We start from the raw sequence: 16,906 nt of genomic DNA on the forward strand, positions 1-16,906 counted from the left end.
CATTGGATATTTTAAAAATCTAAGTTATTGTTGAGAGTTGGAGGCTTTTGCTGGTGCTCCAACAAACCTGAATTTGATCCAGTACATTTTTTTCCCTAAAAGTGACCTATTGTCTCACCTTCTAAGATAGCCAGCAATAGATTCTATTGCCTAATGTTTTCCTAGGATGTAGCTTTTAGAGCCTTGCTGTAAAATGCTGGTAGAGTGATATGATACCACTGAATGGAGGTGAACAGAAGAGCACTTCAATAGGAGCCTTGACAGTGAAGGAAATACAGCTTTACCAGGCCTCATAATGTACAGGCATGTTTTTCGTTTAAAAAGGAATTCTTGTCCTATGTCTACTTGTGAAACAGTTACTTTTCATGTGGATTTTATTCAGTCCTCTTGCCAGCACTGCTGGGTTTTATATTTGCATGTAAATAGGACCCTTTCTGAAAAAACATTAGTTACAGTATCTTTCTCCTGGTGAAGGCAGGTGGGGAAGTCTCTTTGGGTCAAGGAAAGCCTAGTCAGGGTCAGTGTAGGAAACACATTATCCAGGTCCACCCAGTTCAGGGAGTAGTTAGGTAGCCTAAGGGCATCTAATCAGTGAAAACCCAAACTAGGTCCACCTACATCTTGTGAAGTCCAGCCTGAGTTGGACAGCAGGGTTGAGTCTCTTACTATAAACTAAGAGTTCAGCCAGGTATCAAAATCACACGTGAATAGGTATCTCCCTTTCTCTTGCACTCTTCGGCTGTCTCTTTCTACCTCCAGTCCCTTGGTTGCTGTTCACTATGGCCCCATTTTGCCATCCTTAATGCTTCAGAAATTAGGAGCAAACTTCATCCCTGACGTATGTGCTGGAATTTGGGGTGCTACTTCAAGCATTCGTTATGGCTTGAAGTAGTAATAACAACCCAAATACATAGTTTCCGCCGTCAGCACCATAGGCACCGACTTCCCCTCTTTCCCGTGGGGGCTCGACCCCCAATCTGCCTCTGGCCCCACCCCTACTCCACCCCTTCCATCCGGCCCTGCCCCTGCCCCTGCCCCGTCCCCATTCCAACCCCTTCCCCTAACTCTGCCCCCCCCGCCAATATTCCAACTCATTCCCCAAATCCCGTCCCTGCCCTAGCCCCGCCTTCTCCCCTGAGTGCGCCATGTTCCCGCTCCTCCCCCCATCTCCTGAAGTGCGCTAATGCTGCCAAACAGCTATTTGGCGGTGGCTGGGCAGGAAAGGCTGGGAGGTAGGTGGAGGAGCAGAGACGTGGTGCGCTCAGGGGAAAGGCAGGAGGAGGAGGTGGGGTGGGGCAGGGGAGGTATGGGGAGCTTGGCTGCCTGTGGGTGCACAGCACCCACTAATTTTTCCCCTTGGGTGCTCCAGCCCTGGAGCACCCACGGAGTCAGCACCTATGGTCAGCACCCCTACTATAAAAATTGTTCCAGCCCCACTGAGCCTGAGTGAACGACTACACTGACTGCCTTGACTTTAATGGAGTTACCACAGCGATTAAGTTAGTCTATGAGACTTTGACCTTCACCCTGATGCTACTGGACAAAGCAGAGTTGAACAAGTTGTATTAGCAAGCTAGTCTAGGAAACAATTTTGCAGTATTTGCTCTGATTACATTGGTTTGGAGAGAAAAATCATTGTGTGAAGAGCCAGCTAACATATTTTGTTTACATACCTAACTAACTGACAAATCCTAATTAACTTCAGGAATGAAAGGATCTTTCCCAGTTTGAAGTCTATACCAAAACCTTAGAGCTGAATGAGTTTTTATTCCCGGTAAAACTGAATTTCTTTAGCTTAAATTATTTGTCTTATTTTTAAACTATACTTTTATTGAGGAATCACTGGCTAAAATGAGTGGGCCAAGTTCTCTTCCCTCTTACACCGGGGTAAAATTGGAATAACTCCTAAAGTTGCTATGGAGTTATTTCACTGATTTTTTTTTTAATTCCTTTAGACAAATGAAAGACAATATCATCTAATCCCCAAATCTATGTCTATGAAAATTAAAAAACAAACTGAGGCCAAGATTTTCAAAATATGAGCCTTAAATTAGGCTCCTAAATCCATAAATTGGGTCCCTTGTTTAGAAATGCTGAGCAATCAAATACTTCCAGTGAAATCACTAGTTATTAATGTTTAAAAATCGGGTCCCTTATTTAGGTGCCTAAATATGGATCTAGTAACCCAATTTTAGGCTTCTGGTTTTTAAAATCTTGTCTCTCTGCCCCAATAATGCAATCTCACCAGACAGACAGATTGTCTGTGTAAAGCCCCATTCACTTCAGTGGAACTCCACACAGGCATAATTGTCCACCCATGAAAATGAGACTGTAGAATCGGGCCTAAATCAAATACAGATTTAGCATGGTAAAGTTACTCCAGGTTTACATTGCTGTGACTGAGGAGATTGACTCAATGACCAGTAAGTATATAATTTGCAAAAGATTGTTTTAGCATAGGTTTGTTAAATATTTCACATGCATGTATTTCAATATGCACATATTTCCATAACAACACTTTCATTGCAGTTGGATCGTCAGTTCTTTGGGGCAAGGACTATCTTTTTTGTTCTGTTCATAGAGCATCTAGCACAATGGGCTGTGATTCATAACTGGGGCCCCGAGGCACTAACATAATACATATAAATAAATAATAATAGATATCCAGGCAACTGGTGTTCAACAGTTAGCTCTTTGGGGCAGGCATGATCTTTGTATTAAGTGTTTTACAGTGTCCAGTACAGTGGGTCCCATATTTTTTATTGGGAGCCCTGAGGCCCAATGACAACGCAGATAATAATATAGTGTTGTATAAGTTTCCCTTCTTGAAAATTCCCTGGAAAATGTGGCGGGAGAAGGGGGAGCGATGTGATGAAAATTTCCTGATAGTCACAAAGCTGTACAAACGATAATAAAGTGCACTTTGACTATGCAAAATCATATCCTATATTTGTAGCAGATTATTTGGTTTTATTACCTTTTGTTTTTAAAATAGACTTAGTGATTTGGTCTGTATTCTCTTTAATTTGTCTCAAAGATTTTAAAACCCTCCACCCCTCATCACACCTTTGATTTCCTGCCCAGAGTTTTATTTATCTTGTCTCAGATTATAAACTCTTCAGGGTGGATGACATATCTAAATCTGTGTTTGTAGAGATTGTACATTTCTGGTATGATATCAGTTATTAATTATAAATAACTAGAGATAAGCCTAGGGCACACAGTTCAGATTAAGCAATGAACTTCCCCAAAAGTTATTTTGAGCTGAGTTTTTGGTTCAGCTCTATCCTTAATACAGACCAAGAAATGCTCTTGTAATGAAACTAGCTCACCTATTAAAAAAGCTAACTAGATCTATTCAAGAAGAGGTGTGGTTATTATTAATTGTCAGTCTTGTGACTTGAAATAATGAGACACAGGGCCAAATTCTTCAGTCCACTGACCACAATGGACTTGTGCCAGGGTGGAATTTGAACCATATACTCTATGTGAAGCTGTTTTCCTATAGTATTATAGATAAACAAATTCAATATTGGAATTACAGGTTCTCTATGATGTAAACTACAGATCTGCTTTTGTTCCTGAACAGGTAGCAAGCAAAGCAGATTGGTTAATGATTTATTTCCTGGTTGCCAGGAAACATGGATTTATTCCATATCTCACCTCTTCCCTTTTTCAAGAGCATGAGACTTTCTCAACATCTGTCCCTCCTTAGTGGTTTTCATGGTGCAGTAGGCAACTTAAGATCTGATGCTACAGAGTGTTGAGCACCCACAACTTCCATGGAAGTCAATAGGTGGCATGGGCGTGAACCACCCATTCGGAGAGGCTAGCCCCTGGCCCCACCCCTTCTGCTGAGGGCAGGCTCCTCCCCCGCTGGAGCCCAGAGGTTCTCCACTGCGGCCACAGGCCCCCCCGCCCCAGCCCCGGGCCCCCAAGTGCCTGCAGCCCCAGAGTGCTAGGTAGGCAGCACGGCCCCAGCACCCCCGGCCCTGGAGCGCCAGGTGGCTTGGTCCCCCAATGCCCCCAGCCCCGGGCGGCGCGATCACCAGCTCCAGCTGCCCCAAGTCCTGGCAGCAGGCCGGCTTGCCCTAGCCCCAGCGGAAGAGTGGAAACTGGAAGCAGTCAGGAGGGAACCTGGGGGCAGAGTGTAAGCAAGGCCACACCTGGCTATTTGGGGAGGCTCAGCCTCCCCTGGCCTGTGATACCTGCCGCCCATGTTGGATGCTCTCACTCACCACATTACCCTTTTAACCGCCCTAGTCCTTGATTCAGATGAAGTCTTAGGTCACAATCAGAATGAGTCTGGTGGTCTCTTTCAAGCTGTTTGTCAAGATATGTCCCCACTGTAAAGAGACTGACTAGCAGTCTCTGCAAAAAAGGGGTCTAGAATGGAGACTTGTGGCATGGCAGGACAGAGACACATTGGCAGATTTGTGTGTGGAAAATTTAGCATACCTACCCAGTGCTCCAGTCCCACGCCCTCCCTCTGAAAAGATAGGTGAATGGGTGGCTTAAAGGCAGCTTTCAGTATCCTTTCCATCCCTGGAAGCAAAGCCAAGAAACTGGCCATATGTGTCAGGATTGGATGAGCTGAATCTTTGGGAGACAACTGCATCTTCCTCATGCCTGAAATAGATGAAAAAAAAAATCTGGAGAGAGTCTAAGAACAAGTTTACACTTAAAAGGCTGCAGCTGTGTCACTGTAGCACTTTAGTGAAGACACTACTACACCAGCGAAAGAGTTTCTCCCATTGGCGCGGTTAATCCACGTCCATGAGAGGTGGGAGAGCTTCTTCCATCGACATAGTTCTGTCTACACTGGGGGCTAGGTCGGTGGAACTACATCTCCGAGGGGTGTGGATTTTTCACACCTCTGAGAGATGGAGTTATTCTGATGTAAATTTGTAGTGTAGAACTGGCATAAGCCTCATATATAACATAAAAAGAGGTTTTCAAAAAGATGTTTCAAAGGAACTGAAGTCACCCATCACATTTGGGTAGATCAGCGTTTGCCCTGAAACTCTGGTCAGTCTTCCTAGAACGCAATTGGTAGGGAGTGGCTGTGGATTTTGCAAGTGTTCGCATTTAGAGAAGTTTGCAGAAGATTATAGGCATAGGTGTACAAGACATTTTTGTCCAATAAATTTCCTTAAGGAGACATTTATTGCTTATTTTCAAAGTAACTGATTTGTCTTGCAGTTTGCACAATACGGTCTGGATAATTTAGCAGGATAACTGCCACTATCAGCACCAGACTTGGATAATCTCATATTAATACAACATGTGGCCAGGGTTGCCAAAAGGCCAGACCGATCAAAAATATGGGAGAAAAATTACATAACATGCTAACCAAAAGATTAACAATTTATCTGGGGCCGCAGAGCTCTACTCATACATAATGCTTTGCTCAGACATTTTGCTTTGACCAATGTGATCATCACAAAACTTTCTGTCCTTCCCTTCTGTCCATTCACACTTCCATCCTCTTCAGAAAACATTGTTCTTTCAAGAGTCCAAAATACTTTCAACATTCACCTTCCAGATCTCAAATTTTAATTGTAATCTCTGATATTGTCCATTACTTAATCTAGACCCTACATACACAAAGACTTTGTAGATGCAGGAACTGGTGCTTTAGTATGGGAAGTAGAGGAGTGAGTTAAAAAGCATTGTATTAGCCAACTGGGTTTTAAGAATTCAGGAAAATTATTTGCACCAAATTGTACACAGTGTTTTCTATTGCTTTGTGTAGCAGACTTAAAACAGCTCTCCAACTGCATAGACACCTAGACCTTTCACGTTGCCATTGGAAAAATGACAGACTTATTGCCCATATATAATATTCAGTAAAGCCACCCTCATTAGCTAATACACTGTCCTAGAAGACTGCCCCAAAAGCAGAACCAGCCCAGAAGCTGTGGCTTCCCTGCAAGCACAAGTGGTGCTCCCCAAGCCACACATAAGGCTGCAGGCAGCAGGCACTGGCTCAGAGCTTCTATTGACCACAGTACTGCTATCCCCAACCGTCAGGGGCTGCTACAAACACAGTAGCTGGTTCTTCCTCCTGGTCCCCTCTAGCCCTACACTAGCTCTCTCTCATATACAGATGTCAAAGCTCAATGTCCAAATTGTGTCACCAGAAGATGGCCTCTGTAACAAGAGAGGTTAGGCATTGTAGGATGCCCTCCTGATGTTGGAGTGGGGTCTACCACCACAAGAGTTATTGTCTGCGACGCTGCCCAAAGTCACCGAGTGGGAAAGAAAACCAGGCCAAGCCGGTGCACAGTTGTGTTAACTCTGGTTGAGCCAGAAAGTAGCCTGTCGAGCCTGGTCCAGGATCTACAATCAAGGGGACAAGGAGGCAAGTGCGCAGTGATGGACTCCTGAATTTAATTAATGCATTAGACTCTCTTTCACACCGATGCTTCCACTCTGTAAGGATATCACTTGTGGATCCCTGATGACACAGATCGTCTGTGCATGGCAAAGGGCCAGTAGCACTCGTGTCCAGGAGTGCATGCTGTAGCAAAGGGATGTCGAAAGATCAGCCATAATGTCACACCACAGTCTTCAGGAGTGGGATTCCTCCCTTGAAGACGAGCAGACTTTCAAGTTGGCACTGCAGGTTGGTCCCTGTGTGAGAATGGGGCATCAGTCAACCGGAGATGTAACAGATTGGTTCTAAGCAGACTGAACAGTAATAGCATCGGTCCTTTAGTCATTTATACATCTTTATTGGCATGGGAGTTTGCCCCAGTGAATACTGCTCTGCAGTATGGGGGCACAGCCGCTGCATTCAGCTTGTCGACATGGCGCTGAGTTTGACCCATCGTATTATTCGTGGCTGTTTGAACTATATACCAACCTTCCATCGGTACGCACCAGGGCACATAGCTCTGTCAGACCCTTGATGAGGTGCTGTTACTGTTAAGTCTGCTTGGAGAGCTGCAGCAGAAAAAACCCATTCAGGCAAGCCATGCAGGGCAGCGGAGATGGCATTTGCTTGCTTGCATGGGGACATTGAGCAAGAACATGCACCAAGCAAAGGAAGTGAGAGAGGTGGATGAGTGGGCATGGGGGGCAGATGGGAAGGGAAGCAAGGACTGAAGGAGCAGCAGGATTTGGGGAAGTAGGGGGAGAGAGGCTGGAGTGGCAGCAAGAACTGTATTAAGGAGTAGGTGGCTCAGTGTGTGTACACAGGTCCAGAGCTGATCTTGGCTACATGCCAAATAGTTGATATGCAGTTAAGGGGGTGAGGGGCTTGTCTGTGTATAACAATAATAATTCCTAGCTCCTCATTGGTTGATCTCAAAGCACTTTACAAAGTAGGTAAATGTCATCAGTTCCATTTTACAGAGGGAGAAACTGAGGCACAGAGAGGTGAAGTGACTTGCCCAAGGTCCTCCAGCAGGCTACGAGCAGAGCTAGGAACCTAGGTCTCCTCCGTCCCAGTCCGATGCTCTATCCACTAGCTGTACTGCCTCCCTGTGTGGATGGTGGTGATGTGTAAAGTGGATGTGGCAGAGGATGTGGTACAGAGGAGTGGGAGCAATGAAGATTCAGTCGTCTTTGCTAGGGAAGTAGTTCCCCACCTAAGCAGTTCTCACATTTCAGAAAATTGGCAGAAGTATCTTTGCCCCAAGGTAATCTCAACCCAGTTGAATACAGTTCTGGTTCATTGTTCGAACACCTGCATTAAAGATCACCAGCAAAGGGAAAACAGAGGGGCTGTGCTCTTTTTTGTTTTTTATGATGTAAATAGAAAAAACCTGGAAGAATTTTTGTTTGTTTAGCAGATTTTTTACACTTAGCAATCTGAGGCATCACAAGTCTTGTATTCCGTTCTCTCAACTGCTTGTCAGGAGCTTGAGTTACATCAGTGCTAATAAAAACAAGTAAAAAACAAACAAACCCCAGTTGTAAATACTCCACCAGTCCTTTCCACTCTCCTGGCTTGTCTACACTACCACTTAAGTCGATGTAACTTACATCATGCAGGGGTGTGAAAAAACCACCCCGCCGAGCGATGTAAGTTACATCCACTTAAAGCGCTGTCTACACCCTGCTGTCAGCAGGAGACGCTCTCCCACCAACGTAGCTTCCGCCTCTGGTTGAAATGGAGTAATTACGTTGATAGGAGAGCACTTTCCCACTCCCGCAGGACGTGCGGCAGTGGTGCGGTAGTGAGGACAAGCCCTCTGTTGCTCAGGTTTCATTCTGTTGGTGCTTCTGATGCCATTAGCCCACTAATTCTGCAGTTGCCCATAGTGTCTAACCTGTTGTCCCAGGAACACAAGAACTGAATTTCTCATGCAAAAAAGCAAGCAGAACAGTCAAAAGCTGTAGCAAAGGGATGTCTCCGATGAAGTGAGCTGTAGCTCACGAAAGCTTATGCTCAAATAAATTTGTTAGTCTAAGGTGCCACAAGTACTCCTTTTCTTTTTGAAAAGCTTTTTTGTTTCGCTGAGAGGGGAAAACACCCTCTTTGGTCTTTATATATCAAAAAGAGGAAGGAAAGGAGAAAAGAAAGGTACAAACACAGTTTTCTACCCACTTGCAGTTCATCTTTAAAACAACCAATTTTTGCAGGTGCCTTGAGTTTTCTTGAAATAGCTTTCACTGTGATTTGTCTCTCTTGAAATTCCTTGGGGAGTTCTCTTCATTTTAATGGATTTCATTCCTACAGGCTACCTATGAAATTAAGAAACCGTAACAAATGTCAGATTTAAAGGAACTCGCACAGTCTGCTTTAGATAATCAAATTAATTCTGAAGAGGAAACCATTGCTTCTCAGGCCAGATCTACACACAGGTTTCTTATTGGTATAACTATTTTGATTAGGGGTGTGATTTTTTTTTTTAAACCAAAACAGTTATATCAGTATGACTCTTTATATCACTGTAAAGGTACCTTACGCTGAAGGTTCCCTTCTCAGAGGGGAAATAAGCACCTTTTTTACCAATATAACTGCCTCCACATTTTGAGGGGGAGGTTGTATGGCTTTAACTACACCAGTATACAAGCCCTCATTTTTTTCCTGTTTCAATATGTGAAAGGGAGAAAGTGTATGGCGCAGGCAATAGTAAAGCTTTACCCGTGTGACCCACGGGAGGCCTGAATAGGAAATATTGACCGTGCTGCACTAGGTCAAATCTTCTGTGGGTTAGGATGCAGAAAAAATGTGACCAAAAAGGATTCCTGATCTGCAGGGGTAAAGTTAGCTGCCTTCATCAATCCACTGAAATTCCTAGTCCCTTAAGGATGAGTGATAACAAGAACAAAAAAGGGGGTCTGGAGTTCCCTAGGGCCCATCATCTGATCAAAAGTCTAGTGACGGGCTATGAATGAGATTAGTTCTCAAAATATAACATTCCTTCATCGTTGGACCTTGTGATCACTCTCAACAATGAAAGGATTCAAATGTACCGAGCTAATTTCTTTCATGGCACCCTGGTTTCAATCCAGATACTTTTTACGGGCTTGGTCCCTCCCTCAGTGAGGCGCTCCCAGTTAGCCCTGAAGCTGCGAGTCCTTCATTATAAAATGGGGGCTATTCGGGATAAAATGCTTTGTTTTGAAAAAAGGTTGAAAAATGTTGAGGAGAGGCCAGTTCTGAATGGCGGGGTTCAGACACGTACTGGATGATGCGGGGACTGCCAGTTTAATTTCATCCGCGGGAAATACGGGAATAGTTTCCTCAAGGTTGCAGGAAATGGAGACCTGAGTTACAAATCTTGAAAATACGGATCCAGCACATCCCTTCATGCTGCAGAAGTTGAGCTGTATGAGGCGAAGTCTCAGTGAGCATCTCCTTGCAAAGATCTCCCCATATCATGTCAGGGGCCCCTCCACCAGTGGAAAAGGCTGCCATGCAGAGGGTCTGTGGGAGATGACAGCCACTGTACCTCCACACTGGCTCTGACCCCTGGCAGCAGCCACCTGGCTCCCAGACATTGCTATTAGAGTGTCCCCCTGGCATGGCAGACTCTGTGGAAAACCTGATACAGCATGGAGCTGTCATACTTTCACTGAGGATTTGGTGGGGTTCACATTCCTGCTCAGCTCAGACCCCAGGCCACTCACTGCTACAGAGGATAAAGATTTTAAAGAAGGCAGTGGACATGTTGGATAACAGAATAAAGGTTCAGACATGTTTCCAGGGAGATCCCTGCTGTAGTCAGCATTATGGTTTTTGAGCTACCAGGGTAACAAGGGAGACCACACAAGGAGAAATGTGGTGACTCGTTGCCTCCCTCTCCCCTTCTGCTGATGGAAGCAGGTGGAGAGGTTATGACTATTGCTTCTCTTTCCAGGCACTGCTGAAGAAAAAAAGAAAAGGAGGACTTGTGGCACCTTAGAGACTAACCAATTTATTTGAGCATGAGCTTTCGTGAGCTACAGCTCACTTCATGATCAGGCTGCCTTCTGAAAGCAGAGCCCTAAGGCTAAGCAGCTGCTTGCATTGCATGTGCTTAAGGCTGGCTCTGGTTCCCAAGAGCATAAAGAATGGAAGTCTTGATCCTTCTTTTTCTCCACTTCTAGTGCCAGAACAATCCTAATTACTGTGCAGATATTTTTGCAAGGAATAATGTGTTCAAAACAGCTGAACTTCCAGGCAATCTTACGTTTCAAGTCTCACATTGGGGTTTAACCACTTTATATTACTGAACTGAAAAATACAGAGCATTTGTAGTGTGTTCGTTTGACATCTTGAAAGTGTTTTACAAACCTTAACTAATTAATCCTCACAACACCCCTGCGAGATAGGTAAATGAGAATATCTCCATTGGACAAATGGGGAAACAGACAGAGAGGTTAAGTGACTGGCCTACAGTCATATAGTCACTGGCAGATCTGGGATTAGAAGGTAGGAGTGCCTCACCCCTCGTCCCACACTCCTGTCTCTCTAGACTACAGTGCCTCCCTCAAGGAGAAAACACTATGCTGAAGCCAAGAGGATTTGTTGAACAATGAGTGTCCAGCAGTTGTTCAAACATCTAGTGAAACTTTGTGTGGAATTTGGAAGACACACATTATAGGTCACCTTCCAGAGGCCAGAAAATTCTGAAGTCCTGGTCTTATTTAAGTCAATGAAAGTTGTGCCAAGCTCATCATCAGAAGCAAGCTCAACAACAGACCTGGGCAAACCAACTCAAAGCAGCACCAGACACTGCCAGAACAATAGATGCAAAATCTGTAGCCATATTTTCACTGCTGTGATGATCAATACCTCCCATAGCACTGTGACATTATTGACATAATCTGGGACCGTATAGATCATTGTTGCAACCAAGGTCCTGTACTGGCACCAAATCTTGCGTAAAGGAGCTATGTTGACTGAAGCACACTTCCATTGAGAAAGCTGTGTCTACACTAGGGGTTATGTTGGCAAAGCAATGCGGGGCAGGGCTGTCATTTTTCACACCCCGACTGATGTCACTATGCCTATATAACTTTAAAGTGTAGAGACCAAGCCTCTAAGAGTGCCTTTTTGCAGTTTAGCTTAATCCACATTCACTTCTATTCTGCACTATTGCTCCATGTAGAAAGGCCCTTCATATGACGTTCCAGGAGGGAGGGATCAGAAGGATCTAGCAGAGGGTGCAGTGCACTCAGGAATTTTTCAAAAAGAAAAGGAGGACTTGTGCCACAAGTCCTCCTTTTCTTTTTGCGTATACAGACTAACACGGCTGCTACTCTGAAACCTGGAATTTTTCAGAAAACTTGTTACAGTGGGAGAGGTTTTTCTTAATTCCTTGCTAATTTTGTATATATGCCTCAGTTTTAAGATTTTAATGTATCTTGAATAATTTGTGGAAGACATTTCCTTGGTTTGGGGGATTAATATCGAAAACTCTGCATTTTTTTTTAAATGGGAAATGTAACTTTTGCAGGCATGCTAGAAACATGGCATTTTATACAGATGGCCTTTCTCTGCTTTGGGATTCAGATATTAGGGACCAGAGGTTTATAATACCTACATAGCAAACTAGAACAGATTAGAGTACACATTTTATCCTGTGTCTCCTGTGCCCGAGTTAAATAACAAACAATAATACTTTGCATGTAGAGACAGCACCTTAAATTTGCAGAGCACGCTGCAAAAATGACAAAATAAAGTCTCACAATAGCCCCACTGAGGTAGGCAAACATCATCTCCATTTTACATACGGGAAAACCGTCACCTAAGATCACAGAAAGCCTGGCAAGATCATCCTTCTTCTTCATGCCATATCACAGGGACCCACCATATGATTTGACCTCACAGTAACCAGGCGGCTCAGGCTCAGTGACAAACTGGAAAGGATGATAGGTTCCTTTTCTTAAATTTGGTGAGTTGAGTCCAGTATGGGCCCGGTGGGATTGTTCAGGAATCTGTGTCAGGGAGTCGACACCCTTCAAAGGTTGTCTATTACATAGACACACAACGTGTGCAGATAGAGCTCAGGCAAAATGCTGCAAATAATGACAGCCCTGGAAACAACTGACCCACATCTCGCTCCTCCACAAAAGTGGAATAGCAGGTTTAGCAGCAGACCAAGCTGCTCCATTAACATGCTGAAAACCTAACCTGAAGGGAGCACCCTAGGGGTAAGAGAGTTCATCCTCAAGCATTCATGTCTGGCCAATCACTGGTCTCTCTGATAAAGGTGCCAGTTGTGATGGTGATGCCAGCAAGGGGCAGAGCACTAATTAGCCACTGGAACCAATCCTAGCGATCAAATGCTGAATCCATGCACAAAGGAGCTGGATTGCTCTCTAAATGTAAACTATTTATCACCATTTGCTCCAGCTCAGCAGAACCCGCTCCCTGTCCCCAACTCTGATAGTATGAGGTTTAGTCACTGCACTGTCTTTGACCTCTTTAGAACACCAAGGCAAATAACTGGCTGGGGGGAGTAGAGCTGGAAGAACTCTAACAGGTGCTGGTATTGTATTATAGTAATCTTACACACGACAAAAGACCGGCTTTACCATGTAAAACGAGGTGAAACGAGTGAGGATTACCAGCTCCCATTGAGCACCTCTATAACAAAGCAAGTAGTAGAAGAAAAACACCTACAGAAATGCCTGATCCAGACAATATATCAAACTAATGCCAAACCACAGAACTGAACACAGCCAAAAAACACTACTAAGCCTATTACAGGTCAAATCTATACTCCCCCCCACCCCCGCACCTGTGGTTTGACATCACTTAACTACATCCTGATAAATAGTACACAGACGCATCACCACTAGGATTTTCCACGGAGATAGCTAGCTCACGTTAATTATCTTGATGTAAAAACACAACTCTTTTGGCTGTGAAGACATAGCTTTAGACCCTTTTGAAAATGTCATCTCTTATCACGTGTATTACAGGAGTGTGCAAAGGACCCAGCCAAGATCACGACACCATTGTGCTGGACCCTAATATAAGTAGGACCTTCTGTGCTATCCCCGAACACTGGGTTCCTGCTAGAAAAAGACCAGAGTAAATGCCCTTTGTGTCTCCACTGACTAGAAACAGAGTATAGATTGTAGCCACCTTGGGGCTGTCTTTCAGTTCTGTGTTCATACAGTGCCTAGCATAAGGATGTTCTGGTCCATGACTGGTGCTCCTTCGTGGTGCTACTGCGATACAAATAATAAATAACAACCCAACAGATAGAAGTCAATTGTGATGGGGTAGTCAGCCCTTAAGGGCAATACTGCCTAATGGTCAGCCCACCCCATCACATGGCATGGTTCCTTAAGGATTTGAAAGGTCCAATAGTTTTATATATAAGGACCAAGGGGGGATATGGATAGAGAGGAAGTGGTCCTGGACTCCTGGGAATGAGTGGTGCTTGGGAGGAAATCCTGTCAATGTGTCTTTAAGAACCTGGGGCCAAGAGCCTTGTGGAGACACAGGTCATGACTCCTCTCTCCCACAACCATCTGGGGATGAACTGGAACAAGGGGAGCAGCAGCATAAAGACTGCCTACTCCCTCATAGCAGGGCAGACCCCAGGAGATACCAGCAGGGGAAGGTGGCCTGATGAGACCCCTGAAGCCTGATGGCTAATCGAGGAAAACAGGAATCTGAAAGAGGAGCTGGAAAACCCAGTGCTCAGTGCCAGAGAGAACATAGGGTTCCTGCTTAGGAAGGACCGGAGGATCTGATTAATAGAAACCAGGTAAAGAGGGAAGGGTGGTTTAAGGAGAGAGTGAGGGACTTACATTACAGCTCACATCCAAAGAAGAATGCTGGGGAACGCCTGCTTAAGGAAGGACTGAAAGGAGAAACCCAGAGAAGGCACTATGAAGGGTTCCAGAAAGAGAGACTGTTGCCCAGGCGGGTATGGAGGGGGGGAAACAGGACACCCGGCAGAGAAGGGATCAGGCACATGAAAGCATGGGGGTATCCTCAAGGAAAGAGCCAGAGACGGCTAGTTGGACTGAGCCCGAGACAACAAATGCATCCAGGTGTATCTCAGTAAGTTGCTACTTGAACTTATGACTTTTGTTAAGAAATGAGACCGTTGGAAGGGGGTGCTCTTTGAAGATAAAAGTTTGTCTGGAATTGTTTATAACCCAGGTAAAGGGAAACCGAGGTAGGGGCTCAACTGTGGCGCCATACCTGACCAAAGGGAGGCATGCTGGGGTGACCGCCATGCCATGATGTCAATCAAGAACAAAATCATGAATTTTTCAGAAAAAAATCCCAAGGCAATTAAAATTCTTATTTTACAGTTATGGAAATAACCCATGCTCTAAATCATACAGCGCTAGGCCTCACAACAGACATGCTGGGGAAGTTCAGGGGACCAGACAAAAAAGTTACAAGAAAAATCTCTGTGGTTCCTTTGTTATTAAAACAAACAAAACAAGAGACAAATATACCCCTCCCTAATAACACTACTGCTTACACTATCTGATCATGTAATTCAGCCTCACCACACCCTATTATTATGGAATGAAGTACTCTGTGCTCTCAAGAACTTTCCCAACAATGGCTGCAGAGCCCAACTAAGCCAATTCTTTCACAGGCCATATGAAAAAAGACACTGTTATCACCATCTCAAGCAAGTCAACATACAGAAAGCACTGGCTGACCAACAGCAAAAAAGGGATTAAAAACACACTTCACTCCTATGCAGCTTCTCTCCCAGCCATGCCAGGACCCATGCTACAATCAATCAATCACATGCCAAAACAAATAATGCTGTGGACATTAACTCACAAATATGCTTATTTATAGTTTTATATCTATAAGAAATATATTTAGAGTTAAATCACAAAATGACATGCTGGGAATAACAGATCAGAATCCACAATGAGCTAGACCAGTGGTTCTCAAACTTTTGTACTGGTGACCCCTTTCACATAGCAAGCCTCAGAGTGTGACCCCTCTAATAAATTAAAAACACTTTTTAATATATTTAACACCATTATAAATGCTGGAGGCAAAGCAGGGTTTGGGGTGGAGACTGACAGCTCGCAACCCCCATGTAATAACCTTGTGACCCCCGCGGGGTCCCAACCCCCATTTGAGAACCCCCGAGCTAGACTGATGTACAGAAGCTTCTTAAGAGAGAAGCTCCCTGGCCACAATGAATGTGCAAGACACAATCAGGCTATTATGAAATACAGAATCCGTTATTAGAAACTGAAACACAGAGATGTGAGAGACACGTGAAATCCAGAGAGGAATGGTTTGTAATCAACTAAACAGAAAGTGTCTTCTATGCCACTGCCAGAAATACAGTTCTCAAGAAACTCACTACCTCAAACCATCAAAAGTAAAAAGAGATCCTCCCATTAAAAACTGAGAAAGGAGGAACTGAGCAGCATTCTGGGAGAAATAAAAGTAAAGGTAGAAATTTTCTTGCAGAATGTGGCAATGTGCCTCAATTTGGAATAAAAAATGCCACCCACATAGTCAAAGAAACCCACTGCTGTTGTGAGCCTCTCTTAGTCAAATCCTTGTTTGTTCTATCCCTGTAACATTAGTAACTTGTATATATTTTGTCAATAATTTTTATTTAATTCAAGAACATACATTAATTGTGACACAATGGGACAGATTCATCCCTGGTGTAAGATCAGTGACTTTGGTGAAGTTACACCGGGGATGAACATTGTTTTGCTCTCCTCTTGTATCTCATGCTCACACCCTCTTTAGTTTGCACATGCAATCCAACATACTTTGGAACCGATGAAACTGATCTGACTGGAACTCATTGCCACATGCTGGATCTCCTCTCTGAGGTGCTCAGCTTTTCCTCTGTGTTCCAAAATCCTCTAGTTGCTGTAAATGGAACTTTGTGCTCACGTACAGATCTTGTTGCATGATAATATTGTCATGGTGGGAAAACAACATGCATTTCCTCAGCTAGGGAGAGAAGGACAGAGGAAAAAAAACAAGTGCAGTCCAGAATCTGTCCTCAAAGCCCGGGTTCATTCTCTTTCTGGAGCAAAGACAATACTTGCCACTAAAAAACTGGACAGGATTCTAAAGACCGTGGGAAGAAGAATTGGTTATGAAACACATCAGCACAAATGACTCGGCCTCAGAAAGACAAGGTGGGTGAGGTAATATACCACATACTGCCTCAGAAGACACTTCACAGATCAGCAAAAGCTTCAGGGATCTTGGAAGGGAGCTGAAGGAGAGGACATGCATTTCCTCAGCTAGGGAGAAGACAGAGGGAAAAAAAACAAGTGCAGTCCAGAATCTGTCCTCAAAGCCCGGGTTCATTCTCTTTCTGGAGCAAAGACAATACTTGCCACTAAAAAACTGGACAGGATTCTAAAGACTGTGGGAAGGACGAATTGTTTATGAAACACATCAGCACAAATGACTCGGCCTCAGAAAGACAAGGTGGGTGAGGTAATACACCACATACTGCCTCAGAAGACACTTCACGGATCATCA

The 16,906-nt window shown here is 44.3% G+C and overlaps 1 protein-coding gene across 1 annotated transcript in view; it reads right to left on the minus strand.

Annotated features, from left to right (window-relative positions):
* Window positions 1-6,397: 6,397 nt before the first annotated feature.
* Window positions 6,398-16,906, minus strand: part of COMMD1 (copper metabolism domain containing 1) — a 149,222-nt gene continuing 138,713 nt past the window's right edge. The window contains exon 5 of the mRNA XM_077814060.1: window positions 6,398-6,636. Within this exon, the coding sequence (XP_077670186.1) occupies window positions 6,560-6,636 (77 nt within the window). The 3' untranslated portion in view covers window positions 6,398-6,559. The remainder of the gene's footprint in view (window positions 6,637-16,906) is intronic.

The sequence above is a fragment of the Eretmochelys imbricata genome, chromosome 3, assembly GCF_965152235.1.
Source record: "Eretmochelys imbricata isolate rEreImb1 chromosome 3, rEreImb1.hap1, whole genome shotgun sequence".
Lineage (NCBI taxonomy): Eukaryota > Metazoa > Chordata > Testudines > Cheloniidae > Eretmochelys > Eretmochelys imbricata.